Source organism: Amblyomma americanum, chromosome 11 (assembly GCF_052857255.1).
Source record: "Amblyomma americanum isolate KBUSLIRL-KWMA chromosome 11, ASM5285725v1, whole genome shotgun sequence".
NCBI lineage: Eukaryota > Metazoa > Arthropoda > Arachnida > Ixodida > Ixodidae > Amblyomma > Amblyomma americanum.
In genome coordinates this window covers 110,338,945-110,356,196 of record NC_135507.1, presented here as the reverse complement: position 1 = coordinate 110,356,196, position 17,252 = coordinate 110,338,945, and the positions used below count along the sequence as shown (strand labels likewise).

General features: G+C 46.3%; 1 protein-coding gene across 2 annotated transcripts in view; it reads left to right on the top strand.

The window, feature by feature from the left end:
* The window catches only part of Dph2 (Diphthamide biosynthesis 2), a 117,917-nt gene that overhangs the window by 46,414 nt on the left and 54,251 nt on the right, over positions 1-17,252 (top strand). For both annotated transcript variants that reach the window (XM_077644676.1, XM_077644677.1), the window contains exon 4: positions 12,592-13,236. In XM_077644676.1, coding sequence (XP_077500802.1) covers positions 12,592-13,236 — 645 coding nt within the window. The remainder of the gene's footprint in view (positions 1-12,591; positions 13,237-17,252) is intronic.

The window sequence follows — 17,252 nt, the reverse complement described above, 5'->3', positions numbered from 1 at the left end:
GAACCATCCGCGCGCTCGACGGAAAAAGTAGGTCAGACTGGCCACCGAACTTTCCAGAAAGAAGTAGAAAAAGATGACTCAGAGGCGACGGAGGGCACATAACTTCGCCCGCGCTAGGAGTCGCTCTCTCCCCTTCGTTCTCGCGCTCGGCGTCAACGGGGCAAAAGAAAAATCGAGAACCTTCCAGAACAAGACGATTGCTCCTAGCCAATAGGAAGACGAGACCAGAACGGGAAGAGGAGTGAGTTTGTACGGAAAAGGAGGGAATTTGTACAAGGAACTCTATGCGTATGTGAACGCCTGCTTTGGCGCTAGTAACAGACCGACGCGGTGCATGTTTATGAAAGGAAGTTGATCGCGGGCTGCGATTCAGCCCCGAGCCGCCGGTTAAGCTTGCATAAGCCCGCCCGCTGAGGAGCTCCCGGGGGATGCACCACTCTTGGCCAGTGACGGACCATCCAGGCAGCTTGCGCCAGTCATCGGGATGGCCACCGTTAGACACCTGCGGTCTCGTCGTGGACTGACGAAGTGCCTGGTGCGGTGAACAATTAGCATCCATTGATGCGAAAATGCTCTATCGGAAGCATCAAAGTGGTGCGTCTAAATGAAAGGCGAAGTTAGAGAAGAGCGTGAAAAGAAGCTACCAAAGATGACAAAGTACCTGCTGAATGCAGCTTCCGCGGAGCAGTATGATCGCTCTACCCAGGGTCCGTGTCAAACTCCCAATAGCATCAACTGTGCTTCTGTGCAGGACTTGCCAACTCCATCACCACGGTTTCCTGGCAAGAAGCAAGGTTTGACTCATCTTGGTTGTCTGGATCCTGTGAAAACGGTGCCAACCTCGTTCGTCCATATTTCTGAGCAACTGACACTAACCGAGCCTTGTCTTGTTCCTGGGTCAGCAACGTCTATGCTACTCGGCCAGGCCCCTGCCACAGAGCTCCAGGTGTCCAGTCCACCATGCCCGATTTCTGTTACTGCTAATGAGCAGGTGCCAAGCCTCCCCGATGAGCCTGCTTCTAGTGACGAGTGCCAGGAAACAACACTCGAAGAACCGGCTCACTTGTTTCCTGTTAGTTTGGCTTCAAATAATCATGTTTCCACCTACAAAGAGTGCCTCGAGAGGACGAATGAGATGGCTTCTCGTTGCGGCAATAGAGAACTACAGACACCCCCGCAGCAAGAGGTACGTTGCGAGATTCTCTGAAGTGACCCTGCTAAGTGGCCGGACGTTATTACTGACTGCTGTCCGAGTGTATACCTTGAGAAAGGCCATTGTATTTTCAAAATCGGGCAGAAAATTTTCTCTCTTCCGAAAGGCAATACAAAACTCAGAAACGCTATATGTCACCTCATCTTTTCGTGCAAAAGGCTGTAAATGGGGAGGCGTACGAGCGACACTGGTTAATGTACTCCGAGTCCAAAGGTTCCGTTTACTGTTTCATGTGCAAACTATTTCCGATTCCAAGCAACCCCAGTGCTTTCACCACACACGGCTTTTCTGATTGGAAAAGAGCAGAAGGAAAGGTTTGCGCACATGAAAATAGCGTCGAGCACCGGAACTGCGTGGCAGCATGGCTCGCCCGCTCTAACTCGAGCAGCACAGTTGACAAGGAGGTGGTTAAGCATCTTGTCACTGAAACCGTTTATGGACAGAGGTGTTGAAGTGCGTAGTCGTCGTAGTTAAGCTTCTAGCTGAGCGCAACCTAGCGTTTAGGGGCAGTGAGGAGATTTTTGGTTCACCGACAAATGGCAATTATATGGGAGTGCTTGAGGCCATTGCCAAGTTTGATCCCTTTCTAGAGGAGCACATCAAACGCTACAGGAACAAAGGAAAAGGTCACCCATCGTATCTGCCAAAACCATTTGTGATGAATTTATCGAGCATGTGGCAAATGCTGTCGAGGAACATCTCGTTGACGGAGTGAAACGCGCAAAATACTTCTCTTTAATTGTTGGTTCGACTCCAGACCTTACTCACGTTGATCAGCTGTCAGTTGTTTCACGATACTATTTAAATGGGAAAGTGTACGAACGCTTTCTTGAATTTGTTCCAATCGAATCGCATTCCGGCTTGTATCTTTTCGATGCCGTGATGGCCCTCTTGACGACCAATGGTATCTTAATTGATGATTGTAGGGGCCAAGCTTATGATAATGCGAGTAATATGTCAGGAAAATACAAAGGACTGCAAGCTCAAATCAAATGCCTGAACGAATTGGCAGCCTACGTCCCGTGTGCTGGTCATTCACTGACCTTAGTTGACGTGTGTACTGTTGACAATTGCCTTGAGGCAGTCAAATTTTTCACTGTAATTCAGAGACTGTATGTGTTTTTTGCTCCCTCACTTAAGCGATGGAGGTATCTTTTGGACAGCATGGGCGGAACTGGCCAGCAGCTTGTTTTGAAAAGTGTCTCTGAGACCAGGTGGTCAAGACACGCTGAATCATGTAAGGCCATTCTAAAAAATTTCAATGCAGCCTTGTGTTCATGATTAAACTGCAACAATAATGCAAGAATAAGTTTGCTTCTCTCGCTTGCATTACAGCGGCGTCCTTTGCTGCCAACTCTGGGTCCATTGCGATTTGAATTGATCAGTTATACTCAATAATCCATCATAAGAAGGGTTTTCTGGCGGGCTAGTTGGTGCTTCTCGTTCATGATTAAACTGCGCTAAAGAAACAGGGACAAAGACAAGAAACACGTACACACACAGAGCGCAGACTTCCCACTTTTATTCGAAAAACGCTTTGAGCATTCCTTTTATACGTACCAACCCACCAGGTGACACATCCAGGGATCCAACACAGCAGATAAGTTTAACAGTTTAGTAGAGCCAATCTCGAGAACCAGTCTAAAAAACCCCAAGTGTGTGCGTGCCTAAACACCCTTGATAGCTAGATAAGAGGAGAGAGGAAGATAAAAACCTGACGAAAATGAAGACGGCCTAACCATTTATTACGAGCGAAAATTTAATAAGCAAAGGGATGAGATGTGAAAACAACAGTAACAACAGTAAAGGATGAAGGTGCAAGCACTAAAAAGTAGGCAGAAAAGCATAAAAACGAGACCATATGAATGATACAAAACAAGATTAGCAACGAGGCTAGAACCATGAAACTGAGAGTGAATTATGGAAACAACAGTAAACAAAGGTAAAGGCGACACGAAAATGACAAAGGCTAAAACCAGTCTAAAAATCTATGCAGGATGGCAACAAGTAACAAGTGTAAAGGTGCAGGTTTAAAAAGGAGAGTTTTAAGTGTTACTTTCTAAAAACGAGATTTCTTTATTCGAAAGCAGAATGGACAGCGTGCTCACACAATTGTTCGCATTCTTTGTGATTAAGAAGGCCTTAATTATTTCCCTTTCTGTTTTGGTTCTAGCCGTAGCGAGGAACTTTGTGGGTGGCAATCATTTTTTTTTGCACTTTTTACGATGTAAAGCTAAATTGCCTCCTGAGTTGGTAGACAGATTACGAACGTGTTCATCTGCCCTCTCATTGAAACATTGCCCAGTTTGGCCAATGTACATCTTTCCACAGGACAATGGAACCTGATAGATAACTTCTCTGGCTCATTCTGTGTACTCAAGGCTATGATTTAAGGTGCATCTTTGCTGTCAATCATCTCAGTTCAAAATAGCATACACTTTAGCAAGCTTACACGGCGCCGCAAACACAAGTTGGACGCCATATCTTCCTGCAACTTTCTTTAAATTGTGTGACACACAGTGCACGTAAGGCATGACACACACACAGGTTTTTGTTGTTTGTTCGCTTGGCGGTTTGTATTCTTCATCCTCTGTAGCAAGCTTTCGCAAACACAGGCTATCATTTGCCTTGGATACCCAGCAGCATACAATCTCTCAATCTGACAGTTAGGACATAAACTCATTTTGTGCTGACATGACTTTTCTAGGGCGGAACGGCAGGCTAGGTGAAAGATCGCTCTTTTTACAAACTTTGAATGTGCGCTGTCGTAGGCTAGAAACTGCTTGTTCATTCTGGGGTTGTAGGACCAACAGATACATATGTGAGGGCATAAATTCTAGATTGATATCCAGAAACTGGATTTGGTTACCCTTAGGCAATTCATGTGTGAAATGAAGCCCTTTTACTTCACACTTGAAAACATTCAGATTGCTACTCACTGAATCAGGAAGACTAGAATTAGCAGATAGGTTTACTATCACGAGATAATAGACAGTTTTAGCTGTGCGTACGCAAAGAGTTAGCGTACGCGAGGAGTTTGCGGGGACGGTAGTGCGCATGCGCAGAACGCAAGCGCAAGCCTTGCGTCTTGCGTACGGTAGCCTTGCGTACGGTAGCCAGCGGAGTTTGCGTTGCGGCGCTTGCGTGGCTTGCGTACGCTAACTTTGACAAGATGGCGGCGCCCTGCTCGCCCGCTTCGGAATAAATACATGTCGCCGCTGGATTCTTCGACGCAATAGCTCGCTCAAATGGTAGCGGTTCGCTTTTATTTCGCCTAATCTTGCCCACACGTAGCGGTATAAGCGATAACTAGCCCCTGTTTTTCAGATAATTTGGCGATCTTCAAGCTCCTAGGCCTAACTATATTCAGTGTGTTTTCCTCGTAGCAACGACACCTGGCGAAGCAGTTTTCTAACTTTTAGCCACATCTTGCATTTTCTTCGGTTTGCATAGTTTTTCTTCTCGGAAAAAAAAAGGCTCCCAATGCACTCACAGTAGTTATCAGTAATCAGGGATCAAATTTTCTTCAACCGATCGTTGATGTGGTTTGACTTCTTGTCACTAGATGGCGCCACGTGCGCCTGAGGGACGCTACGGCACGGTCAGCTAAAACTATACTTCGGAGCGGACAGCGTAACGCACGCAGCGCCGTAGCTCTTTGCGTACGCAAGCACTTGCGTACGCACAGCTAAAACTGTCTAATCAACATACCTAAAGATGCGCACAATATGTTGCTAGTAGAGACAGCACTGCAAGCGCTGGTCAAAGGAAGAGAGAAAAATTCTCATTTTGTGTATTAACAAATCATGTGATACGGAATCAAATACTTTGCGATAATCAAGAAAGACTGCATCGGTACGCATTCTTTTTGCGGCAGTATCTGCAAGCTCATGAAATAGTTCAATTAACTGAGTGGTGCAGCTCACTCCTTTGTGGAAGCCATGATGATTTGGAAAGAAAAAATTGCTCCCTTCTAAGTGCCTAATTATATTGCTATAAAGAATGTGCTCAAAAACTTTACAACATATGGAACAAAGTGAAATTGGCCTATAGTTAGTTACGGGGGATTTAGAACCGCTTTTAAACACTGGTACTACATAGGCTTTTTTCCAATCTTTAGGGAGTATGCCACTTTCGAGGGTTTTGCAGAATATGATTTGTAAGTATTGAGGTATAATGAAAGAACAGGTTCTGAGTATCTTCGGAGAGATGCCGTCTGGACCAGTGGCTTTGGCTTCATTCATAGAATTGAGACACTTTGTTATACCTTCCAGTGTAATTGTAATTGGAGACATTATGTTTGGCACACTGGAAGTAGTACTTGGAAAAGTATTCCTTCTTCTCTTTTTTAGAAATACTGATTGGAAGTAATTATTAAAACAGTCCGCTTTGGTGCTGCTTTCGGATATCTGGATTCCATTGTGAAGAATACTCAGAATACCCGTCCTGTCCTTGCGCGTCTTTCTTAGATAGCTCCAAAAACCTTTTGGATTTGTCTTAATAGATTCAGCTAGTCCGGAAAAGTACATATCTTTTGCTGTACTGATAGCTTCGATATATTCTGTATGTAGCTCTTGAAGCCTTAAGTATTGTATATATCTATTGCATATGTATGGAGTAACGTGTATAAAGTTTACTGCAGTCTGATGCTTGAATTTTAATAAAGAATATTTTGGATACTATTCTTTGAGCAGAACGCCGGCTGCCAACACTGCAGACAGCTAGCGATGCCTGAAACTCGCTGTCAAACTGCATGTGAAGTAGCCAATGACAGACCTAACCATACTGTGAAATTAAAAGCAGAGGAAAATGCACGCAGCAATTTTCGTAGTCTGCGGGGAACAGGTGACTTCTACTGATCAGACAGCGAAGGCAGCCTTTGCAGCCGGCGCTGTGACGGATAATTCTGAGTTTTGGCCCACTTTTGTCGTCCAATCTCAAAAAGAGCACGATGTTCGCTTTTCAGATGTAGCTGGCTAGAAGTTATTTCTGCCAGTTATGAACCGATATGGCATGGTGCATTTCAGAATGCTAACATTCACAGCGCAAGACGAACACGGACACGAGGGGAGACACCACAAAGCGCCGACTTCAACAAAAGTTTATTGCTGTGCGAGCGACTATATATGGTGTACAGCGGGCATGCGCAGCAACGAAAAGGTACAATCATGAGCATCTGGTAGCGGCGCCACATCGCAAGCGAACACATCATTTTCTGCACACGACAAAAAAGGGAAAAAACGAAAAGCTAAATAACCTAAAAAGCAGTACGCGCACGAGAACGTCGAAGCCATAATACTCATTCCGAAATTCGCAAGATATGACGCTCCTTATCACTTAACAGCAATGATGGAGTGCTGACACAGTGGATCCCTTTTTTTTGCAATCTCTGCAGCCTCAGCAATCTCCCTGGCTGTTTTGCTTATGTACTGTGAAGGATGGTGGTTCCTCCCAAAGAAGGACCACGTTCCTTGCACTGTTGGCAATCACGGCAGTGTATGCCGAGATGACGAGATGCCCCGATGAAACTGTTGTTATGTTCCATGAGCCTCTCGTTGAGGCACCTGCCTGTTTGGCCAATGTAGGCTCGTCCGCAGGGCAATGGAATCGAGTACACCACGTTTCTCGCGCACTTCACAAATGGCTGCCTGTGCCTAACAGCGCAGGAGTTGCTGACAGAGACGGCGGAATTCACCTTTTTGCATAGTTTAGAAAGTTTCTCAGGTGCGGAAAAGACCACATGAACTCCTGCTCTTTTTCCTATTTTTTTTAGCTGGTGGGCGATGGTGTGCATGCACGGCAATACCGTCATAGTCTTTCTCCAATCTTTGTCAGCTCCGTCTTGGTTACGAACCACTTCCCTGCTCTCTTTGAGCAAGCTCTCTGCAACCGCTAACAAGAGCGTGCCTGGATAGCCAGAGCTGTTCAACCTGGTCACCTGGTTAAGGAACGCAGACTCCAGTCTATGCTCGCACGATTTCTCGAGAGCACTGCAAAAGCATGACTTAACAATCGCACGTTTCACTAGTTTTGAGTGGGCTGAACCAAAAGGAAGAACAGGTTTGTTTCCTCGCGGTTCATAAGCCCAGCACACATGGTTAGCAGAAAAATAAATACCCAAGTCAAGAAATCTGATGAATCTGTTCACAGCCAGTTCATGCGTCAAGATTAGTGGTTGAAGGCATTCAGAAAACAAAGACAGAACGCTAAACAAGTTTGCCTGATTGGACATATCTTTTGTGCCGGTGAAAACGAGAAAATCATCCACATATCTGAAGATGCCAACAACACTGGACCCTTCACTTCTACGCTTCAATTCTCGGTCCCGCTCTGCTAGAAAAATGTCGCTCAAAACCGGAGCAACGCAGGAGCCAATGCATATTCCGTTTTTTTGAGTGACGATGGTGCCTTCCCAAACTGCGAATGTTGACTTAAGGTAAGTTGAAAGCAATTCCAGGAAATTATCGACAGATAAACCACTACTGTTTTGAAACGGAATCACCCCATGTCTGTCTATGCAGTTCCTTACACTGGTCAGTAGGCTGTCCTGCGGGATCGAATAATAAAGGTCTTTAATGTCGACTGAGAAAGCCGACAGGTTTTGCCTTGGGCCTGTCCTTAAGAAATCGGATCACCTCGTCAGAGTTCTTCACCTTGAAAGGGTCGTCAACGGTAAGAGAATTTAAATTTTGCTGCAGAAACCTTGCAAGCGACTTCTGCCAAGTTCCATTTTCAGAGATAATTACCCGCAGAGGGCAGTCCACTTTATGAGTTTTTGCAGCAAAGAAAAGGTCCAAGCTTACCTTTTCCGCCTTGTCTATGGATTTAACAAGCTTATCCAAATTCATGGAGCTGCATAACCTTTTTGCCGCACTCTTTACACGCTCTAGACGTACGTCATTTCTTGTATCGAACACCGAGTACACAGCTTCCTCTGCTCTCGCTTTATACATGACCTCCGAAAGCACCATAAAGCCCCCTTCCTTGTCGGCGGTAAGGAGTGCTAAGGAATTATCCCCCAAATAAGAGACAGTTCTCTGGATGGGCAATCTATGAGGCTGGATTTTACACCGAGATATAACATCTACACCCTCCGAGAGGCATCTCCCATCCTCCGACCCAGAGGCAAGACTTGACACCTGCCTCACCATGGCCAAACGTTCCGCGGTTGTCTTCCTTGGCTCCACAGCGAACTTGGGTCCGCAGCTGAGCACTTGTCGCACATAAGACGGTAGCTGGATATCACCGACGATGTGGACAGTATTCCCGTGAACCGGCACCCTTGGTGGAAGCATCCTGCGAAGCGAAGGAAGCGCTTGTTGCCATAGAAATTCCGTCGTCCTGTCAACTTCGAGGGAGAGTCTCCGCCAACGGAAAGCAGCGCTCGCAGGGCTCACGCCTGAGGCAGACCACAACCGAAGATGGTCTTTGAGGAGACGGGCTTGTCGTTGCCATTCTGAGCGCAAGAGTTTGCACATCCTTGTGCTGTGGTTACTTGGCGGTGCCAAGATGCCGAACTGTGCCACAAGATCGGGAGGGGTTACCCTGTGGCTGATGCAGAAACCGAGTGACCTGGCCTTCATGAGGCCACCGCTACCAAAGATACAATGCGACATTGGTCGCTGAGAGTGACAGAGCCCTGAGAAAAAATGAACTTGCTTAAAATCAGTTGCTGGGCGAGTTGGTACTTCATGCTAACATTCACAGCGCAAGACGTACACGGACACGAGGGGAGACACCACAAAGCGCCGACTTCAACAAAAGTTTATTGCTGTGCGAGCGACTATATATGGTGTACAGCGGGCATGCGCAGCAACGAAAAGGTACAATCATGAGCATCTAGTAGCGGCGCCACATCGCAAGCGAACACATCATTTTCTGCACACGACAAAAAAAGGAAAAAACAAAAAGCTAAAAAACCTAAAAACAGTACGCGCACAAGAACGTCGAAGCCATAATACTGGCGATGTGGCGCCGCTACCAGATGCTCATGATTGTACCTTTTCGTTGCTGCGCTTGCCCGCTGTACACCATATATAGTCGCTCGCACAGCAATAAACTTTTGTTGAAGTCGGCGCTTTGTGGTGTCTCCCCTCGTGTCCGTGTTCGTCTTGCGCTGTGAATGTTAGCATGAAGTACCAACTCGCCCAGCAACTGATTTTAAGCAATTTCAGAATGTGCAGATTGGTTTATGAAACTGTGTGTGCAAATTGAACTAACTGCAAAGTACGCACATGTGTGCGTGTTTGTGGACTGATTGAACAGCTAAACACACATATGCATGTGTTCAATTTTGTTGTTATGGGAAACTGTGGCTGAACTTTAATGTCACATTGACAACGAGTGCCCGTGTCCCATTCTTGGTTGGGAGGCGTGAAGTCCACTGAACTTTCCGTGGCGCTATTCAGTCTCTTCGTCGCGAGGAATTCCGAGTTTGAGGAGCAACTTAGCCTCAGACGGACTCCCGACGGGGACTCAGCAGCGGCTGTACTGTGGTCAGAGCATCGGCAAGAAAGGGACCCGTCCTGTCCCCATCTCCCTTCTTGCAGTGGATGTCTTTGTGTTCTTCACGCCGTCACGGGCATAACGCGTCTTGAAGAAGGTTAGGCAGGTACGGTGGTCGACATGTGTATGGAGCCAAAGAGGTTGCCAAGCTTCGGGCATGCGGGAGAGAAATAACGACCGAACTCCCGGAAAACAACGTTCTGCGATTTCTTGACCTGACGCAAACTTTTCGAGGCGCTCACATATGCTGGCGGTATGGACCACAAAGCAAGAAGGGACTGTTCCCCTACACATCTGCACATTCCAAGATCATCAAGCGGGGAATAGCAAAAGCAGCAATGAGAGCTGCATTGACGAGATCCTGTCATCATGAAGTTCAAGGCAGTTTTGACACCCAGGACCGTCGGCTGAAAAGCAGCAGGCTACCCGACGAGACTGCTATTCAGTGTCGCAGAAGGGATTCTGCAAGCACTTAGAGGCAGGAAATACATCACAACCACATCAGAAGAAAGGAAGCCATGCGCGTTCATTCCTTACATTCATGGCAATTCTCGCAACTTCAAAAAGGTAAGCGCAAGAGCTGGCATTAAAGTGCTCATGTCAGCACCCAACAAGCTAAGAAACCTGTGCGCCAAAGTCAACAGTGAGCAAAGAAAAAATCAATGCAAGAAAAAGCACTGGGCAAAACATGTGAATTGTGTGAAAAGCGTTTATGAAATACCTCTGTCATGCGGATGCACCTACGTTGGCAAAACCGGGCGCTGTTTAAATGAACGCCTTCAAGAGCGCGAAAGATCCCTAAAGGTCCCATCAGCAGTGAACTAGCAAAGCATTGCAGAGAGCATGGATGTGCTCCGCAGCTTAACAACGCAATGGTCATCGCGGCATATTTTGATCAACACACCAGGGAGATTGAAAAAGCCTTAACATCCGACCAAAGAGAGCGATGTATGCATGAGCATACCTTCGATAGCGCTTCGTGACAGCGGAATTGATTATCTGCGTGCATACTCCTAATCTTTTACCACCTGTACATCTTATGGGTTTTTGCTTCTGTCCTTTCCTTCTTGCATGAGCAATTCGACGAACGTGCATTAAAATCTGGTTGTTAGTTAGCCTCATGTCTTGCCTGTCCCTTTGTCTCGTGCTGCACTGTTCCTGCCACAAGATCATACACCAACCAGCCCAACTTTTCACCTTGCTGAAGCTGTATCTTACGAATGCGTACCTATGGGCCAGAAATGTGGAGGCTAACGAAAAGGGTTCACCTTAGGTTAACGGCAACGCTCCGAGCTTTGGAAAGAAAAATATAAGTGTAACATTAAGAAATCTGGAGTGGGTGAGGGAACAAATGCGGGTTAATGACATCCTAGTCGAAATCAAGAGGAAGAAATGGGCTTGGGCAGGGCATGTGATGCGAAGGCGAGATAACCACTGGTCCTCAAGAGTAACGAACTGGATTCCAAGGGAAGGCAATGCATAGCAGGGGCCGGCAGAAAGTTAGGCAGCCGGATGAGATGAAGAAATTTTCGGAGATAAGGTGGACGTGGCTGGCAGGGATAAGTGGAGAGACATGGGAGAGGCCTTTGCCCTGCAGTGGGCATAGTCAGGCTGATGATGACGATGACTACATACAATAAAACAACTATTTCCCAGGGTTGGTTCAAGCAACAGCTCATTGCGCTTTGATGGTTCTTGGCACAGTTTGGGATTTTGGCAGCTATTGATGTAGGCAGCTGGCTGTAACTTGGTCGTGTCGCCGTTTTGGAAGCTATGTTTGAAATGGCGTTGCATGCAATTTCACCTAACTAGTGCAGCGAGATTGAAGAGACTTCTAAGTTTTATTGACAGCACATTGAACCAGAAATGAGCCTGTGTAGACTGGGCAGCTGTTGGATGTGCTACAGGGAGAGTGGCCAGTAACGTACTGAGCAAAAAATACGGTGAACCAAAGCAAACCAACAGTTTTATGTGAAGCAAGGAAAGGCAGTTTCTCACTCGGGGCTTATATAATGAATGTGTCTAAATGGACTGCAGGGCAGTCTTGCCTAGCCAGCACTGATAGACATGTGTAGAGTCACTCATGGCACCATCCGTTGATGGTTATTAGATAACATGGGCAGCTAGTGTCACTGGTTGACACTACAGATCTTTTGCTCCCAACAATGGTAAACACAGTTGCTGTCATCTCGGATCTTGTTAGTTATGTAGAAGCCTTAACATCAAACGCAGCCTCCTGTTTCTCATTTCTGACATTTTAGTGTGCTTTAATATAAATTGTGAATGTTAGTGCTAGTTTTAAAATGTATTAATTTTTGCAGTGCAGTTGTTGATGCAATGTCAAGTGCAGATTCAGCACAGAACAAGGTGGACAACTTTCTAGAATACAGGCCCTGTGAGTGATGCAGAGTTGTGCATCTGCTGTTGCGTGTTTCCAACAGAAGCTTGCTTTTTTCTCCTAAAACATGCATTGATTGATTTTCGTCTTCAAATGTGCACCTGGTATGTCTCATGGGAGGAATAAGTGGAGCATGTAGATTACTGCAGCTTGCACAAGTTAAATAATGCCAGTGTAGCAAACTGGGCTAGTTGGTGAGAAGTAGCTGAAGGATGCAGTGTGAAAACAAGTTCGCAATACCATTTGTTGGGCGAGTCAGCGCTCTGTGTTGTGTCCTCTCTTCTCTGTCCCGTCTGTTGCGCTGTTATGGATCATCGTGAAAACAAGACTATGGATGGAGATATGAGAGAAAGACAGGTGCTAACTTCCAGCATAGCAGCCTAGAAGTTCATCTTGTTCTTGTGCTGCATGCAACAAAAAATAGTGCCTGTTTCATTTCTAAAAAAATTTGAAACCGATCTCTGCTTTTCTACAGGTGAAGTCTTTGCCAAGATCTTGTCCCTGTTCAGGAAGGCCGTCTGCTCGGAGCTGGTCATTCCGTCTGCTAGAGAGGATGCCGACAAGGGTGACGTGAATGCTGTGAAGAGGTGCTCTCGGAAAATTCTGCTTCCGGAGAACAGCATTGCTGACTACTCTGTACTGTTCATTGGGCCTGAGAACCGAACACTGACTAACATTGTGTTCACCTTCAACCAGAGCATGTGCTACTCGTTTGACCCGTGCACCCAGCAGGTCCGGAGGGAGAGCCTGGCTGTCAACCGTCGACTCATGCGGCGTTACTACCTCATTGAGTGTGCAAAAGACGCCACTAGGGTGGGGATCCTCGTAGGCACCCTGGGCGTGCGGCACTACCTGTCAGTGGTAGAGCACCTCAAGAGAGTGATCCAGGCCGCGGGCAAGAGGCCATACGTCCTCGCCATCGGCAAGCTCACTGTTGCCAAGCTCGCCAACTTCCAAGAGGTGGATGTGTATGTGCTTATCGCATGCCCTGAGAATGCGCTGCTAGACTGCAAGGAGTTCTTGCAACCCATCGTGACCCCCTTCGAGCTGGAAGTGGCCCTGAACCCTTCGCGCGAGTGGAACCACACCTTTTCTACGACATTTGACGACATTTTGCCGGGTGAGTGACCACTCCATGTTCTGCCATTGTAGTTGCACTGGCTAGGCATAGCTTAACATACAGATGCTAAGCATGGCTTAGCATACAGGCATAGCATACAGATGGCAAAATTGCACTGAGACTGTCTGTAGGGATTGAATGACATCACTTTTAGGCCGTTTCAACCAGTCGTGTTGTAAATAAAGGGGTTGTGCTAATGACTTTATAAGGACGAGACAAGGATGGGCACTATGCCATTGCGCATCCTTGTGTCTTCGTCACTAATATGGCGTACCAACTCATCCAAGCATCTGTTCTGACAAGTTTGGAAAAAGACCTCAAATGTGGTATGTATTCATATCTCATTTGAGAATTGCTTCAGGAAGTATTATCAGGGAGTTGACTGATGGAAAACAATTTTTCAAAATTTTTTTTTCTCCTGCCAAGGTGGGTTTCACTGAACTATACAATCACGCTTGAAAAACACACAGAAACCAAGCAGACAGTGCTTAAAGTTAGGGGGACCGCTTCCACCAATACTCGCAAGAGATCAGAGGCCCCCAATGCTAGAATGCAAAGACTGCATGAATCCAAAGCAATGTAAAAGAACTTCTTGCTGGGCATAACTTTCTTGGGATGGCGTTACGCAAACTATCAACTGGATTTATTGCTTTCGCAAAAGCATATATGTGCAGAATTCACACGTGCAAAAGAAGGGGGAGAGGGAAGAAAAAAGAATGGAATGACAAGTCAAGCCAGCAAAGGTTAGCAAAAGCAGCGGAGAAAATTCTTTTTCCTATCATATAAGGTGACCGAGGTATCGCTAACACAATTATCGCCTTTTTCTTTGATGTGGAATGCTGCTAAATGTTCGCGGGCTATTTTGTTTTTACTCTTGCCCAGAATCATGGTGTCTTTGAGCAGCGGCTCACAACCAAGGCATGAAATGCAATAAGCGGGCAAGTTCGCCTCTTCTCTTTTTTGTATAGACACAGCATGCCTCCTGCGCGTTCATTGATGCAGTGCCCAGTTTGGCCGACATACACGCGTCCACACTTGAGCGGGATTTGATAGACCACGCCCGTGGCACATCGCACAAACTGAACAGCATGTTTCTTTGTGGATGCGCTTGGTTTGGTTTGGCTTTCACGCATGAACTCCCAACTAACGGTTCATTGCAGTTTTTAGACATTAACTTGCAGTTTGGCTTGCATCATGTCTGTTGGAAGTATGCTCCTCGAGCACAGAAAGCTGTACTTCCATTTGATTCTGCACATTCTAAGATTGTGAAAAAAGCAATCGCAAACTCGTGCCTAGAATCAGCTTTAAACAAATCATGCCAGCATGAAATGCATTCCAGCTTTCACAATCAGATCTCCAGGCTGCTTTCAGCCAGATTCCCCTGCTCGCTCTTCACAGCGGTAGCCGAGAACCTTCTCCACAAGATAAAGAAAGGCAAGCGCAGCTGTGACCTTCAGCGCTTGCAGAGTACAAAGCCGACGGTGGTGCCATACATGGACAAAGTCGCCCACAATTTAAAAAAGTTGGCAAACAGGCATGGTGTTCCGGTGGTTTTTGAGCCCAAAAAAAGCTCTGTTATTCCCAAGGATCACCGAGGAAGGAGCCCCACCAAGCGTATGCACAAAGAAACATGCTGTTCAGTTTGTGAAATGTGCCACGGGCGTGGTCTATCAAATCTCGCTCAAGTGTGGATGCGTGTATGTCGGCCAAACTGGGCGCTGCATCAGTGAACACGCAGGGGAGCATACTCTGTCTCTACAAAAAAGAGAAGGGGCGAACTTGCCCGCTCATTGCATTTCATATCTTGGTTGTGAGCCGCTGCTCAACGACATCAAGATTCTGGGCAAGAGTAAAAACAAAATAGCCCGTGAACTTTTAGAAGCATTCCACATCAAAGAAAAAGGTGATAATTGTGTTAGCGATACCTCGGTCACCTTATATGGTAGGGAAAATAATTTTCTCCGTTGCTTTTGCTCACGTTTGCTGGCTTGACTTGTCATTCCATTCTTTTTTCTTCCCTCTCCCCCTTTTGCACGTGTGAATTCTGCATATTTATGCTTTTGTGAAAGCAATAAATCCAGTTGATAGTTTGTGCTCTATCTGTCGTCTTGTACTTTTCCTGTGTACGTCGTCGTTTGCGCAATGCCATCCTAAGAAATTCAAAGCAAGCAGCCATTTTCTATTCTTGTCATTGGTAGTCGTAACATTTTTCTCTATTGTTTTGAATGTTTCGCTGTGATTTTAGCAAGATTCATTAACATGCTTTCTAAAACTCAAGACGAAGAAAAGTGCAAAGCTGGCAACACTACACAAAGGGTGGAAGAAAAAGGGAACCAGCCCATGCCCTCATACCACAGGTCAGTCCACGCTCGGCTGCCCACTGGCAGAGAACAGATCTCTGGCATGCACTGAGCGAAGAATGAGCTTTCAAAACGGTTTATCACCTTTGTGTAAAACAACTTTCTCTCCCTTTTTATTTCTCTCCGCCTGTGCTTTAATCACTTGAGACCCACCTCTATGGAGCCAGACTTTAAGCCCTGCAAGTAGGTCTATCAGCGAAAGTAATGACTTGTCTGAAAGCTGAGTACTATTCAGCGCACAAAAAATAGGGTACGTAGGTGCACTGTGTTCAGTTTGCCAGCACTTGAAGCAAGTGGCACATGTATGTCCCACTGCCTGAAACAACCTATGTGTACCACCGTACAACCCCACTGTTACGTTTCCATGGGACCGTGAAAAAAAGTACCCCGTAGAAAACATAGAAGCACTTCTTTGGGATACCCGGCGGCAGAAAGCCTACCAGCTTGCTTGCTCAGGCTGAGGGGTAACATGAGTGGACATGATTTCTTCATGGCATTGATGAAGCACATGCTCACAATAGCCCGTTTTACAAGCTTCGAGTGGGCGGACGAATAAGACAGGAGTGGTTTGTTGGCCCTAGGGTGGTAATACCAGCTTACATGGGTTTCTCAGAAAATTAACATTAAATCTAAAATTCCAAAAGAAGTGCTCGTTTCCGGGGCGGAAGCCTTGTTGAAGAAGCGTAAAAAGAGCCGTTGCGAACCATCTGCCGAAAAGAGAAAGACGGTGGTGATTCCTTATATGCACGGCATATCCCATAGGCTGAAGGGGGTTGCCAAAAAGGTTGATGTGAAGTTGACATTCTCTGACAAGCTGTCAAAATTGTGTAAGTTGACGGGCCCTTTTCTAAGACAGTCAGGGGGATGTAAAGTGAAGCATAAGAATAAGTTTGTGGAGTGCTCGCTAGGGGTGGTATACAGTATTCCTTTAACCTGTGGTCGGGTATACATAGGGCAAACCGGCAGATGCCTTAATGAAAGGCTTGCTGAACACAAGCGGAACGTGGCAAACCCAAGGGACGGTAACCTGTCTGACCATTTCATCACTGTCCTAGCAAAACATGCGAGCCCATGTTCGGCGCATGCACAGTAGAGGCGAGAAGCATAGACCACTGCACACGTGAAATAATCGAAGCCCGGTTGATTAGGAAAAGGGGAGCGGACTGTGCTAGCACACGCCTGTTGTTAATCTTTCTGACAAGGAAATCGCTTTCCTAGACTGCAGTGGTGGGCGCATGCGTAGAGTGTGATCTTTTGTATCCTTTGTGTATTTCCATGCTTGCTTCGCTATATATATGCCTCTGTATTTCAATAAACGCCAGTAGAAAGTTAGCGCTGTCCCGTCTTCCTCTCACGTCCTCGTTTTTTGCGCTAAAGGCTTTGCCATTATGAGTGAACAGTACCAACTAGCCCAAGAATCAGCGTTGTTGAACCACATTGTAAACATGGACGAAGTTCCGCTTACATTTGATATTCCCCTTGGAAGGAGCGTTGCTGAGAAAGGGGAAAAAACTGTAACAGTGAGGACAACTGGCCATGAAAAATCGCACTTCATCATTGTTCTTGCCTGTTGCGCGGACGGTACGAAGCTGCCTCCAATGTTAATTTTTAAGCGGAAGACGGTACCAAAGGACTCCTTTCCTCCCGCAGTGGTGG